General features: G+C 27.3%; 2 protein-coding genes across 4 annotated transcripts; both read left to right on the top strand.

Annotated features, from left to right (window-relative positions):
• Positions 1 to 647: 647 nt before the first annotated feature.
• LOC111037600 (androgen-induced gene 1 protein-like) lies at positions 648 to 9,216 on the top strand. The gene is made up of 5 exons (XM_022320257.1): positions 648 to 1,218; positions 3,269 to 3,406; positions 4,450 to 4,667; positions 8,501 to 8,669; positions 8,921 to 9,216. Exons 1-5 carry the CDS (start codon positions 1,036 to 1,038, stop codon positions 8,945 to 8,947), a joined length of 735 nt encoding a protein of 244 aa, XP_022175949.1. The 5' UTR covers positions 648 to 1,035; the 3' UTR covers positions 8,948 to 9,216.
• A 974-nt stretch (positions 9,217 to 10,190) lies between these two features.
• On the top strand, positions 10,191 to 18,621 carry LOC111037599. Of its 3 annotated transcripts, none has more exons than XM_022320255.1 (10): positions 10,191 to 10,952; positions 11,173 to 11,272; positions 13,849 to 14,073; positions 14,139 to 14,332; positions 14,412 to 14,567; positions 15,857 to 16,055; positions 16,130 to 16,267; positions 16,340 to 16,423; positions 16,624 to 16,701; positions 17,713 to 18,621. In XM_022320255.1, coding segments are annotated over exons 1-10 (1,392 nt in total). In that variant the 5' UTR covers positions 10,191 to 10,950; the 3' UTR covers positions 17,929 to 18,621. The 3 variants fall into 3 exon arrangements, with proteins under 3 accessions (XP_022175947.1, XP_022175946.1, XP_022175948.1); XM_022320254.1 differs by having other exon boundaries at positions 10,196 to 10,952; positions 14,400 to 14,567; positions 17,713 to 18,175; XM_022320256.1 differs by lacking the exon at positions 16,624 to 16,701 and having other exon boundaries at positions 10,200 to 10,952; positions 14,400 to 14,567; positions 17,713 to 18,175.
• The last annotated feature ends 429 nt before the right edge of the window (positions 18,622 to 19,050 follow it).

Here is a 19,050-nt window from a genome sequence, read left to right as displayed (position 1 = left end):
TGAATGATTATTATTTTGAAAGAATATACACTTTGGAAAATTTGTTTTTGAAAAATTTAATTTAAGTATTATGCAATTGCAACATTTTATATTTCCACTTATTTTTCACTATTGCTTTATTGATAACAACTTATAATTTTAAATAATACCAAAAACCTATATAAGTATTTTTAATTTTATGAACAAAATTAGAAGACGTTTTAAAAAAAAGTGACTTAAAACTTTAAAAATTTCAAATTGATTTTAGACTAATCAACAAACGTTGTTAAAAAAGTAAGTGCAATACATAAAATGCGAGGATTGCACAGGTAACTTAATTTATTCAAATACTATATAAAAAAGAGAGAACACGTGTATTTATTATACGCTGCAGTATTGAAATATTGAGTGTTCTATGCTTGTTAAAAGAACCACCTCGTGGGTTGTTATCGACATATTTTTTTGTGATTATTTTATTATAATATTTACCAACATATTATATTATGATGGTTTTATTATTAATTTATCCGGCAGTTTGGCGTACTGCGGTAAACGGACTAAAGTTCAACCGGCTTGTCTTATCTATGCCGAAACCGTATATTATGGTATACACTATACACTGTGCATGGTATATTTATATTCATTACGTCAGTGTCTCGTTAATAATACACTAGGTAAGTAGGTATGATAATATTAATAATGCATATTGTATAGATTTAACTGCTGATTACTGATCGTATACCATCAACCGGGTGGACCCGCGCGGTCGTGTCAGTATGTTTTCGTCGTTTTCACTCGGTCAGATATACCACGGACAGGAGAAGACAACAAAAATTATCAAACACGTACAGGTTATCGATTAACTGATATACGTGCTCTTGAAATACGGTTTTAAACGAATTATCCGTTTTTGCGATATAAATGTATAATATTTATTGGTTCATAACATAGTTGGCATGTAGACGAAATTGTCTTCGGTGGAGAGTTTTTTTTTTTGTTCGTTAACCATAATAGGTATAATATTATTATATTAGAGAAAATCCGTTACGACTAATTATGACCGCCGCAGCCAAAACCTGCACCATGGACGCCATCAATAAGGGCGTACATTTATCGGGTGCCGTACTCTTCACTTATTCACTATATTATTATTACACCTACGTCAACATACCAGCCCATCTTAACCCCTTAGATGAGGCCATCGGAGGGAAATTCAAATATCTAACCTTCTGCAATATGGTAAGTATACTTTTTATATACTATGCTATCCTAAACTGTTTTTCTTTATCATTCTATATTAAGTTTGATTCTTTGCAAATCCGTTTACGTCTCTGTAGGTGTAGAATAATGAGTCCAGCTGAATACAGTGTTTGTAATTTTAAGAAATATTAAATATACTTTTATGAGTTTTATAGTGCAGTATTGTATATAAATAGTATTATATATAACCTTGCAGTGCAGATCACTGGGAATTTCAAAATGAAATTTCCAGAATTTTCTGATTTAAGGTTTACTCATCTATTGCTGCAGTGATTGAGCCGCCACTTAAAAAATACCCTCTATATGTGTCTTTATTTTCTTTTATTCCTCTGCCATTGGTACTTTGGCTAGGCCAATATGTGGTTAGTTAACATTTAATACTTCAAGTTCGTTTTTAAATTTAGATTGTTAGACAACTTTCAAAGTTTATAAGACTTGATTTTTGACCGTAAATTATTTTTTAGCCTTTGCACTATTATCTTCACGGTTGCAATTTTTTGGAATCAAACCCTGTTCATATCATTTTTTTAGAAGAATCAGTTTTTTTGTGATTTTAAAATGATAATAATCGTCTACTTAGTATTTTTTTTTAAGTTTGAATCTTGAATTTTAATTCATTTGTTAAGTTGGTTAAAATAAGAAAATTTCAAATTTAATTTGTAGCTTCCATAATGAATTCATATAACTTTTATTTACAATAACTATAAGACCAAAATATTAAATATCAGTATAAAAAATAAAAATAATAACTGAACGTTATTAATTTTAAGTTTAAATAAAACATTTTTATTCTAATATTAATGGGTATTACAAGGTGTAACTTAAATGTAATTTTAGATATTATAAAATTTTATAAGCTCATCCAAAATTATTCAATAGTATAATATTATGGTACCATTGATATTTGTTATCGTTATGTAACTGATTTAACCTACTGAATAAAATTCTAGTTATCTTTTCCTAATAATATGTTGTGCTAATATTAGGTATTATAACAACATGATGATAGTAGCGAAAAAACGAAAAGTATTCAAACGTCCTGAATAAAGTCAAACAAATCATTTGAACGTTGGTTTAAGCAAAAAAAAATCTTTTACACTTTTTGCTGTTAACGTGATGATAGCAAAGTAAAAGTGTAATATTTTCTAGTGATGAAAATTAAGTCTAACAAACTTTGAAAGTTATCCAACAATCTCTAAAAACATAGTACTTACTAATAATTTTGTTAAATTTGTTTAAATGTTAACTAATAATCTTGTGCTGTTAAGTTCATGAGGATGTATTTGACTTTGACACCAACACGAATTTGCAACTACAGTAACACACTAACACTGTTACGTAATTATTAATAGTTGAAACCTCAAACAAGAGTACAATATTAAGGTGTTAGGCTTAGGTAATTAGATTACTAATGTTGTCCTATACAATATGTTATAAGGCTTTTCAAATCATGTCGCTTAAGCGTTTAAAATTACTGAGGACTTGTACCACTTCAAAAATGTGTTGGGTGTTTTTATTATTTTTTCTTTCGATAGTTGGGTAGTCCATATAAGGTTAAAGAAGTTTAACACAAAGATTTTATCGGATTAGAGATTAATAAAAATAATTGTAAACAATTGTATACAATTAAACACCTATTTTAAATAAAAGTTTTGAATTATTTTTGATTTAAACAATGGAGCTCAGATTCGACTGTTTACATAAAATAATGTATTATTATTGCTTATTCAAATTCAAAGCAATTAACCCTAATGCCCTACGATAGTTCACTGTACTTAGCTACATATCCTACATTTCAATTTTTTTTATAATTATTTAAATAACAAGTATGATAGGGACCTTTGTACATAAACAAAAAAAACCCCAAATTTTGTCGAAAAAAGGTCAAAATGGAATTCCGATTATATAGTTGTACACATTTTGCACTTCTTGGACTATATTATGTATAGTCAATTTACCTAGAAATTAGAATCAACTAATTGTTTGAATGATTGACAGCACTAGAAAAGTTAACGTTTATTTTTCACAGGTTATCCAAACGTTTTTTTACCTGTACGCGGTGTTCGTCGATCACATCGCCGTGCGCACTTGCTCTGCTGTTACGTCAGAGTCGTTGAAAAGGAGTAAACACAATTTTTTCACAATTTTCGCATTTCCACTGTCGATGGTAATATACAGTTATATATTTATAAATTACAATACAAGTCTATACAAATAAATGAAAACTTAAGATAAAAGTCCTGCTTATACAAGGGTAATCGATCAAAATGCATAATTTGAAAAAAAATTGAACAAAAAGTCCAGATTCATTTTTTATTGTTGGAGAAGAAGTCTGTGCACATTTTTATCATCAGATAAAAGGCCCGATTAATTGTATTTATATTAAGAATATATATTTTTATAATATTAATAATATTTTATTGGATTTCGTCTAAGTTCGGCTAAGTACTTACAGCAAATAAATGTTAATACATACATTTATTTAAAACTGTGAGACTTCCATTATATTACTATGTTATTTTATTTAACTTTAATAAAGCTAGCTTTAAAAAATGTAATGCATCCAAAATAGCACATAATATTTACTTATATCAAAAGTCATTAAAATCTTTTATTTAAAACTTTTGTACAAGCGCAATTCTCTCTCTAAAAAAAAAAAATAATAATAATACAATTTATAAAAGTGGATAGGTACTCTACTGGTGATCTTTAAGTTCAGCAAATAGGTACATTTACAGCGTTATCTAGATTGATATTGTGAACTTCTTCTTTTACAACATTAATTAATATCAATGTATCATGACATAATTTATTCGTTCAGTCTTCTATATCAAACACTGCAGAGCGTAAATAAAAACTATTTACATTTATATAAAAATACAATTTAAAATGAACTATGTAAATAATGGTGCATTACATTATTTCAGAAGACCAATTAGGACGGCCCAGTGACAGCGCGAAGCCAATTTTTTGAGCCCCGAATCGAAATATATCTATTTTTTTAATAATACAATATACAATATATTAATATACAAGTTTAGGTATAAGTATTTTGTTTTATAATCTGTTAGCAGTATAAATTGATACACTTTTTATAAATAATAAAATATATATATATATTGTATAAATATCATAAAAGTAATAAGCGAATTCAACATTTTGAATTTTGAAAATGTATTCTTAATTAAATTGTTGATTTTTGTTTTACAGTTTATTACTGTAAGCTTTTGGCCAATGTGGTTTGCTGACAAATCTTTAGTTATGCCTATGCACTATGATAAATACTTTCCGTCTTGGCTGAATCATGTAACACATGCGCATATTTTTATATTTGCAATATTGGAAATGATCACGACTTACAGAGAATATCCATCCAGAATAACAGGATTGTCTGTTTTTATTACTTTTAAACTTTGTTATTTGATTTGGTAAGTATTATTTGGTTTTTTTTATAGTAAGTATATATTAAATACCTGCGATTCATACACATTTAGAAAATTTTAAAAATTAAATGTAACATGACTATTGACTATACAAGCGTTATTAGGTTAACACTAGTCACTATACTCACTAAATATATTTTTTAATAAACTGAAAACAGGCAATGATAATTATTAATTTGTAAATTTTACTAAAGATGTGTTAATCTAGTGCCATCTATGCGACATTTTTCAATATTTATGTAATACATTTAATACGTTTATTAATGTCTTATTATTTATATCGGTCAAGTCGTATAAGAAAATTCGAAAATAGAATATTGGATGATTTCATTTGGAAAGTAGTGATCTAAAAAATAGGTACCTAGACATAACTTGTACAGTTGTACCTATGTAAAATATGTAAATATGAGAGATGGAAAAGTGGTGAAAGGCAATATCTATTTGGTACAACTAAAATGAATAGAAATTATTTGAAAACAATATATTTATATACATATTATGATCAGAATAATCAAAAATAAAAAAGTAGGATGAATTATACACATCAGCAGTTTGAAGAAGTCGAAAATTAAAAATAATAAATTAACTATCAATGGATTTTAACTATAAAATTAATTTTTGTTTGAATAGATGCATTTTATCTTTTGAATTTGGCTAAATGATTATTGATTGCATTACTATTTATTTTCTAGTTACCCCACCCGGCGTTTCCCGTGCCAAAGATTTGTTCATTTATAAATAAACCTATAATTGTAAAAAATGTAAATGCCAAAATTTCTACTAATTATAATGGTAACATAACATTAACATTATATAATCAATGGAAACCAATTTAAATCAAAAATGTCTGTGAGATGAAAAAATGCATGTGAGAGCTACTGAGCTACCTTTTAGCTACCTATAGCCTATAGGGATTGAAAAAATAAGCAATGAACTACCTCCAACGTTCCAAGTCCCGAAGAATTTATTGACAAAACTTTTATTGAAAATGGTCCAGTATTTTTTGAGTCAATTAACTTCAGATAAACCAACATCCATTTTTAGCTGTATACCTTAACTTCACCTATGAACATTTTTTTAAAAATATAAAATTTATGTATATAATAGGTGTATCTTGGGTTTAGTGTACATATATCAGTTCACGGAAAAATCGGCTTAGGTGTACCTCGTTTTGTGAACTAATTCGACCTAGATAGATAATTCACCTTTGTCAATCTTGAAATTAATGGAATGTAATTTAAACTTCTCTTATGTTCATAGATAAGAAAATCTCTAACAATTTTGAGTTTTCCCAAAATCGGGCCAAGTTGTTTTTGAATATATAAATTACAAACATACATTCAAGTAATCATCTCTTATATTTGTTTTAAGATATAATTTCATTCTTCAAGACCATAAACACGATGATTAATGCATGTTTTTACCTTACCTGCCCAAGTAACTAATAGCAACCATTTAGGTATGTACAAAAAAAAGTTGTCAATTTCCCTCGCAAATCTCAAATATATTTTGTGTGAATTAGCACATCTTTTGAACTTAAATTTTGGAAAATCCTTCTTTACTGCACCTTTATACACGATGGGATGAAGATAGGCACCATAATGTTTCAAGTCTCCGGCTATCATAGTTTAGGCTTACAAATCAGTTAATCAATCAAAAAAGCACTTTTTTTCTAATTTTCTGGACAACTTTTACAATTTTTCTGTTCGTTAACACCGTATTCGAACTTTAAAGAACATTAATAAAGCTTAATCAGCCCAGCTGTTATAAGTGATGAAATTACCAATGAACAGCATTTAATTTGTGTTTATATAGATACCATATTTCCATCACTTGTTAAGAACAATTCTGAGTAGAATTATTTTTAAGGTTTTTTTTCTCAAATTAAAATTCAAACCATGTCACATAAGTTAAATTATTTAAGTATCTATTTATTTAACAAACAATTTTTCAAGAAATGTTTCTAGAAATAAGTAAATACCCATAGTGGTAAAACAAATCAAACTTCTTCCGATCCAGATCCTCCATATCCTTCCTTCAAAATTGTGTAATAATAAAATAGGTAGATACTACTATATTAGGTAGGTATATAATAATTTACAATTTGCAATGTTCTACATATTTTTAAATTAATAAGTAATGGAATTAAATGAATTAATATTTGACTACCTAGTACCTACATATAATGAATTGTGATATAAACATGTTATGGATTAAAAATAAATTAAATTGGTCCACTGGGTGCTTGGCGTTTAAACTACATTAATAAAAGATTACTATAGTTATTACTTTATTAGGTACTAGGGGGGGGCGAATTTATCGCATTAAAAAACACATTGAATTGATTGCATTATTGTATTAATATATATAAATAATTGCACTTACCTATACATTTTTAAATTACATTGAAGCATTTTAAAAAATTAAAAAATTATACAATAATTTATAGATGATAATTTAAAAATTAAATATACTTATAGGTAATATAGAAAAAAAATGATATACAAACATTGCTTTGATTACTGCATTGCTCAATAAGTGATATTTTATGCTATCGATGTTTATGTCTAATGGACTGTCTATTATCCCACAATAAATTATTATAATTACAATAACTATTATTATGGAAAAACTTGTTTTAACATTTGTGGACCGTAGAAGGTGGTTGTAAATATTGTAATTGGCACGTACTTATTTGCAATTTAGAAGTAAACCAGTTTATTGCTAAATTCTCAAATCGTCTGGCAATCACTTAATTGATTTCATTTCTCAGCTCAAAATTTGTGAGTTATAAATGTATCAAACAAATAAATGGGTATTGCTACGTATCCTTAATTTGCTTTTTATAGTGAGTATTTAACTTTTTTTTTAGCTTTTAGTTTTACTATTACAGCCTAACGATTATATAAAACAACATAAATAATAACAATAAAATATTTAAAATAAATACAAAGAATTAAAACAGCAATTAACTTAAAAGTAAATTTAGTATTTAACTTTATTTAACTTTTAAAACTAGGTATACTAAAATCATAAAAATAGCATTTTATTGAAATAAAAATAATATAACTAAATTATCTGTTTTAAGAAAAATGGATTAGTTCACCAAGTAATGAATGTAATATTATAAGCATCTAAAAACGATATATAAATGCAATAATTTCACTGCCCTTATACCATAGGCGTAATACTAGGCCCTTAGATTAAAGGTAGGGGTAAAAGTTATGTAATTTTTTTGATAGTTGAATATAATATTATACCTACAAAGCTGGTGAAATGAATATTTATACTACTGCAATGAAAACAATGTCGAGAAAAATATAGGTACCTATGCTTAAGTCGAGAGTGACGGGGAATCACCTCCACACTCTAGGTATACACTAGGTATAAACAAGTTGATTGACCTACCAATTTCACTGGACATGCCACGAACGCCTTGAGTATCATAATAATATGTGCACTCGGTAGTTTTGTGAACCCGGCGGGCTGAGTACCTATCTTTACGATACTCACTTTTTTTTAGTATTTCTGACATGGACAATTCCTTACTTCCTGAGATATAAATAAATCAATAATCTCGAAAAACTATTTGATTATCATAATATACGTATCTATAACAAAAATAAATTTAAGTATATATTATGTACAGTACTATATATAGTGCACATACAATTACCCAAAAAAATCTGAGTTGGCTTCAAATAATTCTTGAGGGGGCCCTTAAGCAACGTATTTACGTATTTGGTGGTGATTACTATTCATAATCTAATTAAATATCATAAATGTACATACTAATTAATAATAAAATGTATTTACAGGATTAACTATGTATTTTACAAGAGTGGCATGTGGGTTTACCCCATTCTTGCAAAACTGAACTTGCCATTGAGAGTGATGTTCTTTACGGGAACATTTTTATATGCTCCAATTACCTATCTAGTTGGTGAATATTTAAATAATGCCTACTGGGGAGTTCGTTCTTTAAATGTAAGTTTATGTCAAAATTATATAATTTGGTTCTATGACCATAAAATAGTGTACAATAATAGTACTACCTTCTACCTAGCCACCTAAATACCTAATACCATTGATTATAAATACTATTATTTATAATCAATGCTAATACTGATATTATTTGATATTCCTATATTATTATTACAATCTTGCTGTCTGGGTATATTAATACCTATTTAATATCCATGAATGATTGTTGTTGTAATGTATATTTTTTGTTACAGAAATCAAAAAATTTGAAGAAAGAATAAATCGAATAAAATATTAATATGACATTATACTCAATAATGTACCTATGTTAAATGTTGCACCAAAATGTTCTGATTTATATTCCTATAAATCGTATGTAAGCGTTATTTTTGATTTGTATAAAATATATCAAAATATGATCTTTTAGTATAAGTACCTATAAATTATAATATTATATTTATATGCTTCGTGTCTGCGTAGTGCGTGTAACATTTTATAATGATATACTATTAATATAACGTGTTAAGGAGGTATTAACTTTTGTCAATTATATTATTACTTATTTGATAATAGCGAACAGTCTAGCAGCAGTCAGAGCTAGGTACTTAATACTTATATAGGTATCTACGTATCTCCACTTGGTAATATTCATGGTATATTATTAATTTATTGCTTTTAATCTACAATTGTATATCAAACGAGTGGCAGCTCGCAACTATGAATGATAATAATTAATAGCACTACTGCACTATAAATTGTAATAGGTACAATATGTAGAACTGCCAACTGGTAAGTGGTAAGTACTTACCGGCTACCACACACCTACCAATCACCAAAATTGTCATCATGGAATCTACGAATGTATGACAGTCATACACGTAATTGTTATAATTAGTTTCATGATATTATACACATTTTCAAACGTATACTTTTAAGTACATACAATTAATTTTTTTTATGCAATCGTCTGTTGATGTAAAAATGAATATCTATTACCTACTGTCCTACTCAATACGTTTTTTTAACATAAACACAAACAAAAAAACATCTGTTCGTTGGAAAAGCTAAACCCTATTCAGGTGCGTAGTGGTACAAGAACAAACACGAGTTCGGGGAAGTATTACCTATACTGCATATACATCATAAATTAATAGTTATAACAATATGTATGCATGTAGGTGATATAATATAGTATTTTGGTAATAGTTGATAAAAAGTTGACTACTCATTACTCTCTATATATAATTTAGGTAGGTGCATATATTGTATATTATATATTAATGTTATGTATTTATGTTATCGACTACCGAGAGTCTCGAGACCATACATATAGTATTTACATAATACTACAACGTTCGGTAGGTTAGTAGGTTATAACGATTTACAATTACTTTCAACGTAAAATGCACAATTAAGTTGGCATAATATTTATTTATATAATTATTTTATTTGCCCACCGGACGTGTGTCTCTGGCAAATTGTAATTTGTATACCCGCCACTACGAGTGCTAGCGACGGCAGGAACAGCAACTACTACTACCGACGGCGGACGGACCGGAGTCGTCGCACTGTCACAGTTCGGCAGTCGCCTATCAAATTCCGCACGACGATTCGGGTGCCGACGAGGTTACCGGCTTTACCGCATCGGCGCATCAACAATAACAATAACAATAACAACAACAACAACAACAACAACAGCTCCACGTCTACTGCAACCAATTACCGTCTTATCTATATAGTATTCTACTATTCTAGTTATCTATCTCGTCGCGTCACGTATTGTGGATTTTATTGGATCAGCCACTATCGTAGAAGCGTGACGAATATTTATAGTTCGTGTTATACCGTATTGCCGTAGTGTGCACGTCTTTAACGTCGAAAATATTATTATTATACTAGTGATTAATTATTTATGCCAATTATAAATCATTACGAACTATTAAGCCGGTTCGAAATTGATAATTGATACTATTTTAGAACATCGTCCCGTACTCCCATTTTCGATCAGCTTTGAATGTGTTATCGGGTTCCGGCATTCCGAGTAAACCTACATAATGGTTTTCAAATTTGAATAGGTATTTGTGGTTTGTCAATCGATCCGCGTTCGGGGCCTAAATTGGCCTACTACCGAGCATTGACTGAAATCTAAATAAACTAATTGCATTATTATTATGCATTAATTATGCCGATCGATACCGGTTTCCGAATGAAAACCGAACTAAGCCGTTTTCGTCGTGTACTATAATTCTGTGATGATGACACCATTACCAGTCCCGTGACATTCATGTGAGTTTTTAAACATTCATAAAAAATTTACCCTTTTTTCCTTTCTATATTGTTCAGCGTTCGCCGTCTTAATGTAGAGCGTTGCGCAAATTACCCAAGGTTGGTCCACGTCGTCTGCCTAATAATATTATGACTTGTGAATTAATTTTTATGGCGACAGTTAGGTACCGATTATATTTATTATTTTTATTAAAAAATTGTTGATGTTGTCTGATCTCAGGATGTCAAACAGTAATAATGCATCGCCCAGCCGTATTCCAAAGCCGAATTGGTTACGGCACTCGAATAAGACACCAAAGATCCAAAGACATCAAAGTCTAGTGAGTGAAATACTGTTTTTCACATTAATATTAACTATAGGTACATAATAAATAAAGTACCTATCTATATCTATTAAAAAAGGTTCCTAATACTATTGACATTTTGTTTTAATTCACTGATAATAGACAATTTTTTTTAAATTTTTTACTCAATATAATATGTATACTTTGAGACTTTTGAAAACTAAGCATAATAATAAATCATTTTTATATATACTAGGTATGCTTCAAAGGGGAGGCTTTCTCCTCAACTGAACTTTTTCCTGTCAATTAAGTATAGGTATATGTTATCACTTATCACAAATTTTTATTGTGCCTAAATATTTACAGATAAAATTTATTCAAAAAAATAGATATATCATGTATTGATATATATGTATATAGGATAAGACGTTGATTTTTAGTAAAATAATCATAATGGTTGTATTTAAAAATAATGATACTTATTGTTTTCAATGATAAGTAAGTTATTATTAATGGTTTTATATTTTTAACTAGCTTTATCAACTTTATAATCTGCTTAGTCGTATCAAATACAAAAATTAAATAACAAATTCCCTAATTAAAAAAAAAATATATCAAATATGTATTGGTTTTCTTTTTATTATCTGATAAACATTAAAGATAGAGAACTATTATTATGAATTGTTGCCCGTTGGTATTTTTTTGTTAAGTTATTTTATATTTTATAAATCATATTTATCTGTTTAATAATCATCAAATTAAAATCTCTATAATTATATCTACTATTATATGTACTTGGTTTCCAAAGTGTTCAGATAATCACCATCTTATTAAATTTTTTAATTAAATACATTTTTTTCGCATAAGTATCATACCATTATACCTATTTACCATGTGTACTCTGCAGATAATAATATGTACCTAGCATCATAAAATACGTTTTTTTTTAACGTCTGGATGTAAAAGTACACAATTGATATTTTGACTAAAATTATAAATAATAACATTCTTGAACCAATAAAAAAAAAAAATATTAATTAATTTAAAATTAAAATTTTAGTCATATTTTAATGAGCCTTTGCCCAAAACAATTGTTTTAATAACAGCCACTTTTCTACCTTTACCTATCTACATTTAGTATGTACATATTTTTAACTATCTGTTATTAGGCTTCAGTGCTAGACTAGTTAGGTTCTAACAAATAACTTTTAATTATTTTAATTGGTTATAAATTATTGTATTGTTATAAAGTAGTAGATTACTGTACAATAGGGTTTTAATATAATGAAGACAAGATAAGCCGTATAATATATTTATTATGCTATTTATATGAAGTTCTATTTTTAAAATGTTCAGAAATATGCTTTTAGAAAATAATGTTCCGAACATTGGAATGTTACCAATTGTATGACTTTGATGAAGTCCAATGATAGTCAGTACTTATAAATTTAGTTTGGATGCAAAAATGTTTTACCAAGCTTGTGAAAGCCTGATATTCACCATAAATTATTACTATCAAGAATAAAATATATGGACAATTAAAACTAAAAATTCATACATAAAAATTAATATTTAATCAAATCGAGAGACTATCAAATAAACACAATATTTGCTACTTATAAAGTAATACTGTTCATATTTTGTTATTACTTATTATAAATGGAGAAACTTAGGTCCATGTTTGGAATACTATTTAGTATTAACTAAATATTCACTATTCTTGTATGTCATTAGTAATAACCAAGGTTTGGGACATTATGCACCTATAATCATCAAAATAAGCAATTAAATACTTTATTATAGACACTTAAAAGTATTAAAATGAGCAAAAAAAGCACTACAAAAATTATCAACATAATTTTTTTTTAAATAATCGTTTACTTTGTACGCTTAGAAATATAAAAAAAAAAACAATTAAAAAATTAGCCTTTTTAAAATATTTTAAATCATTTAAACTTTTTTAGTACACATCTACTAAATTTCTAATAACTGAAAAAAAATTTAATTAAATTGGCCAATTAGTAAATGAGTGAGCAAATACGAGTTTCTGTGTTAATTTAATAGGGAATATTATGATATGAAGAAGAAAAATTATTTTTATTTTTAGGTTTACCGTGAACAAAAACAATATAAAAACAGAAATTAACTAAAATGTCTAGGCTTTTGTCAGTAGCATGTGTCATCATAAATCATAATTAAGCAGAAAAATGTATGAAATCAAAAATAATCAAAAAAACTTGATATACCTACGCATTTTTTTTTAAATTGTTAAAAAAAAGTAAAATATCAATTTAAAATTTCATAATTTAACGTATTACAACATGCATATATTTCCATACCACTCTGGTGCAAATTTTATGTCAAACTATAAAAATGAACAAATGCTAAAGTCCCGAGCCCCCCATGGTAATAACAATAATAATAAAACTGGTAGGTATTTCAGTATTTGTATTATGTTGTATGTATGTGCTAAATGCATTAAATTTGATAGATATAATATTAAAACATAATAATATATTCATATAATAATAATAGATAAATTTATATAATATATTAATCTATTAAACTTGATTTATTTGTGTTTTAATCTAAGTTATTATTATTATTTTTAGCAAATTTTAAATACATATGAAAAAGATGACGATTGTGCATCAGAAAAAAGTTTTGGCAGTACAACCAGCAGTCAATGTGATAATGGCCATTCTATGTTTGCTCTTAATGGCACCACATACTCCAGCCGAAAAAAGGCTTATTTACACTATTGTCCCTCAAATATAGGCAGTGAAGAGTATCTTACTCCTACACAGAGGTCTAGTCGAACTATCAGAAATCTTAGAGTAAAACAAAATCATTTTAACTAAATAATATTCAATAATTTGATAATAGTTATTGAATAATTTAGAGATTGCTAAATGATGCTCACAGTGAACTCAATGATAAAGATACTGAAATTGACCGTCTTAAGAAAGAAAATATTGAACTTAAAGTAAAATGTGGATATGAAACTACTAACAATTCTATTGCTGAAGGTGATGAAGATGAAGACACTGCTAGATTCATACCCAGCAAAGAACAAACCCCTGAACCTGATTCAACGTAATTAGTTTTTTGAATTGAAAATGTTATGGAACTTTTTAATTGGTCTTTATATTTCTAATTTTAGTAAACTTTCAAGGAGTTTTTTAAATCCGTCACCGTCACCAGCAGATTCAGGACATGGTGATGAATATGATGAAGCTAAAAAATTACGTCATGCTTATGATGAGTTACGTGAGAAACATAATGATAAGATTGAAGAACTATTGAAACGTTTAGGAGAACTCAATGAAAAGTAAGAGTTGTTAATTCTGACTTGTTTATTAGTAATAACTAATAATAATATAAATGGTATTTTTCATATTATAGTCTACAAACATAAATATACTATCTGCTCTTTATTTATTTGATTTAACTCCCATTTTGATTCAAAGAGTTTATTTTGCTGAAACTCTCATCATGCATATTATATATATAATTATACTTGCAAGAATGATATGAATATTGTTACATAATATAAAACAACAAACATTTTTTACAAATTTAATGACAAAAGAAGAATTAACAAAGCACAAAATAATTTAATTTATAGTAATATATAGGGTATTTTAAATAATAGTATGACTAGAAAAATTAATTTTCGCTAAAGAGGTTGAGTTTAAGACTACAATATTTTGGTTTTTCAAAAAGACCAATTAAGAAGAAAATAACTAGTGTAGACTCTGGTATACAGGATGATTTTTAAGCATGCTCATCCTATTTATACGCTATAAGTAAGCACCTATTTAAATTCTGATTTTTAATATTTAAATACATTTAAGGACCATATTTTTGAATATTTTGATATTTTTTGTACCACTTGAGGATAATGCTGAAACAATACATACTTCTGGTTTTCACTTTAAATTATTAAACATATTTTTTTTTTGAGAATTTTGATATATCTAGATCAAAATTTGAACGAGTAGTTTTTGTGTTATATAACTGTGTACTAAGGATAATATGTCTAAGGTAATGGGTTAAGTAGCTATAAAGGCTTAGATAATTTGAAAATTTTGGTAATTACTATTGATTAATATACATAATTTGTAAAAATGGTTCAAGTATAACAAATACTACCTATAACATTATGTTCAAGTTATAGTTTTGTTTAAACCATTTTTATTATCATTAGTATAAGCATTTTAATAACTCAGATATTACTCGTTAGAATTTTGATTTAGGTACATCCAAATTTTCAAGAAAATCATCTACTGAATGATTTTCAGTAAAAAAGAGGGGGGTTCTCATTTGAAGGATAGAAATGTATCATCGCAGGACACTCCTTAAAAAGTACAAAAGGCATTAACAATTTGAATAAATGTTCTATTAAAGCAAAAAATGGGACTAAGCATGCTTAAAAAATCATCTTGTATATATTATTTAATAAACACATAAATTACAAGAATAAACTAAATTCTGCTTATCACCCTAAGATATTATTCTCTATTTTTATTATATACAAATAAAGTAATGATATAAAAATAATACGAACTGCATTTGAAGCCATATCAATTTTGTAATGTGATATATATGTGTTTTAAGATATTATGGATTAAAACCATTACTTGATGAAGCATATATCAGAATCAAAGAACTTGAAATGGAAAATGATTTTCTTAAATGGTCTAAAACTGTACAAGATAATACTACAACTACTATTGATCAAACCTCTATTGATCATGTAAAGAAGACTTGTTGTGATGTTCTTACTCAGACTCAATCAATAATACAATTAGATAAGGTAAATTTTTTCAAAAAAAAAAAATTTTAAATACGGTTTATTAATATTTGTTTTACCTTTATATGGATGTTTAGAAGACTGAAACTGATCAAACACATCATAATTTCTATGGTGGTATTACTGAAAATATTCAAAACTCATTACACAAATCCGATTCAGACAAAAACCATGTAATCCCAACACAAACTCAACAAATTGTATGTCTAGAAAAGGTATGTCATTATTTATTGATTTTCTCAGTATTCTAGAGGATTTTTTATTGATATACTGCTATACTTACTTAGGATACTGAGACTACTAATGGTCAGGAAGGCGAAGACTGTGTTGATGAGCTGAGTAATGTTAAGTTACAACTAAAAAAGACCAAAGTAAGATAATATATTGTTTGTTATTATTTTACTTTACTATAGGTATTACATTCTATTAAAATATTCTAATTTTAATCTTCTTCCTGTGTTTGTGTTCACTAACATGTAGCAATTTAATTTTACGAATTATTACTGTACACGTTTGTCTTGAGTAAACATTTATTTGTTTAGAATCTTTTTAGAATATGTTTAAAATTTAGGGACGTAGCCAAAGTGTTGGTGGCGCTTTGTTATCCGGACCTGAGGCCATTGCCCTTTGGATGATCGGCACGAAAAAGGTTCGTCTCTCAGATCCCCTTTATGTGCAAATTTATTGGCATTTTAATTTTGATACGCATGGGAGTTTAAGCGAGTTGTACATTGACCTATACTGGATTGGATTTCTACAATAAATTATTTTTGATTTTATTTCTATTGTCTATTGTTTTTTTATTTTTTTATTTGGTGACGATATAGCCATATAGGACAACAGTAGGTCAAGTCAATGACATACATTATTTTATAATTCATTTTATGGAATATAATGATTATATAATACTAAATAAATACAAAATTCATAAGTTTTTTGATTTTTGTTATTAAATATACACATTAATCTTTTGATTACGAGCTATTTAATTACAACAGTACATAAAAAAAATAACTATCAAAGTTTCACAACATAAATTTTAAGTTATCATATTGCACGTAATATTTAATGTTTTTATGTAACCAAATAATTCAATTTTTGTAAGCTAAAATGTGAAAATTCTTTATTTTGTAATATACCAATATGTATTACAAAATAAAGCTTTATTACTGTTTTTTCTAGTACAATTCTTTGCTTTTCTCATTTTGTTATAACGTCAGAGCAATAGACAATTGATTATAAAAGTTCTTGGCAATGACAAGTAATTCATTAATATATATATACATAAAAACAGGATATTTTTTTGATTGTTATCTGTAGATTTATTTGTGTAAAATATATACTGAATAGATGAAATATTTGTAGATTAATTTATAATTGATATTTGACAGCTTTATTTTCTCAGGTGAAATATATTTTACGCGCTTCTTTTGTTATTATCCTTTCCCATTAGTAAGTGAACAAAATGTATGGATCTTAGTGTATGTTTTTTTGTTGTTTTTATGTAGATAAACACAATATTGTAGAAAAGTGTGTACATAACTACTTCTGCACTGGCTTATCCTGGTCATAACCAACTGGAGATAACTAAACGCTTTACAAAAGTACCTTCTTATTAACTTCATCTATAAAAAATTCTTTTTTATGTTGTGTTATATAGGCAATGTATGAAACTATTCTCCAACAACAATTGGAACAACAACGTCAACGTCCATTACATGATGCTGAAATGACATTGCAATTCTTAAAATCAGCATTTTACTATTATCTCACCGATCCTTCGAATACCACTGGACATTTAAACGCTATATTAAGCATACTTCGGTATTCAGATGCTGAAAAAAAAATAATTGAGAGAAATCAAGCGTGGAAATAACATTGTTTTTAAAAATATCTGAATTATTTGTAATTTTTGTCCAATTTAAATTTAACTGAAAACAATCTTTTTTCTGTATGAACTATGACAAAAAATTTATTGATCCAAACCGGTGTTAAATTATCCCCCAATATTATCCCGTTGCGGGATAGTGGACACTGTAAATTATGTGGTGCAAACATCCTGGTGTGTTTTTTTCACACCAGTTTGAGACAGTGAATTTCTAGTGAATATTTAATTTTAAAATAAGTTTCCTAATTAGTTTATATATTTCTTGGTTTTCTGTTCTGTTATTATTTTATTTTATTAATTATTTTTAAATGTATTGTAGAATCAGTATTATGGTTGTTGTTAGGGATTTTGTGAGATTTATTAGAATATTATTTTATGTTGTTTTAAAAGAATGTTTGATTTTTACTACTTTTTGGCTCAGCTTTCAGTTTTCTCATAGTATTTAAGTATACACTGTATCTATACAATTTTTCAATTAATTCAGATCAGTTACTTTAACATATTGATCATAATATTATTATTTATATTTTATTTTAATATGACTATTGACTATATAGTAAACAGTACATTTTTGTACAATAGGTATATTGTCAATGTGTGAGGTATCAGTATTGTGATAAAATTTATATACAGGAAAAATTATTCTGTGGTCAAAGTTTGAATAATAAATTGATTATAAAACATAACTGGTGTATTTTTTTTTTTTAGAAATTATGATGATTTCCATTTTCCACCACCTACTCAGTACTCGTTATGTAATATTATATTTTATTTTGTCAGTATTCATTGTACGTATATTATCAATTATTTTTACATGTTCTTATATTTTATTAACATGCTGGCGGACATGGCTACCATACTGGCGATTCTGATGCATATTAACCAAGATCATTGGCACATTTGGGGTTGAAATGGTAAAATAAACATTTGATGCAAATTTCAAGTAATGAAGGTTAATAATTTTTGAAAAACATCAAATCAAGAAATTTGCTAACTTGTCGACGACGGGCATCGGGCCGATAATTTATTGTTATTTTGATTAAAATAAATTCCATAACAGCAGCGACATCTACTGCCGTCAATTCTAACGCGTATGTGAAGAACTGGCCA

This window comes from Myzus persicae, unplaced genomic scaffold (assembly GCF_001856785.1).
Source record: "Myzus persicae strain clone G006 unplaced genomic scaffold, MPER_G0061.0, whole genome shotgun sequence".
In the NCBI taxonomy this organism is placed as follows: domain Eukaryota; kingdom Metazoa; phylum Arthropoda; class Insecta; order Hemiptera; family Aphididae; genus Myzus; species Myzus persicae.
The sequence above is the reverse complement of the archived record's forward strand: the minus strand, read 5'-3'. Positions and strand labels throughout refer to the sequence as shown.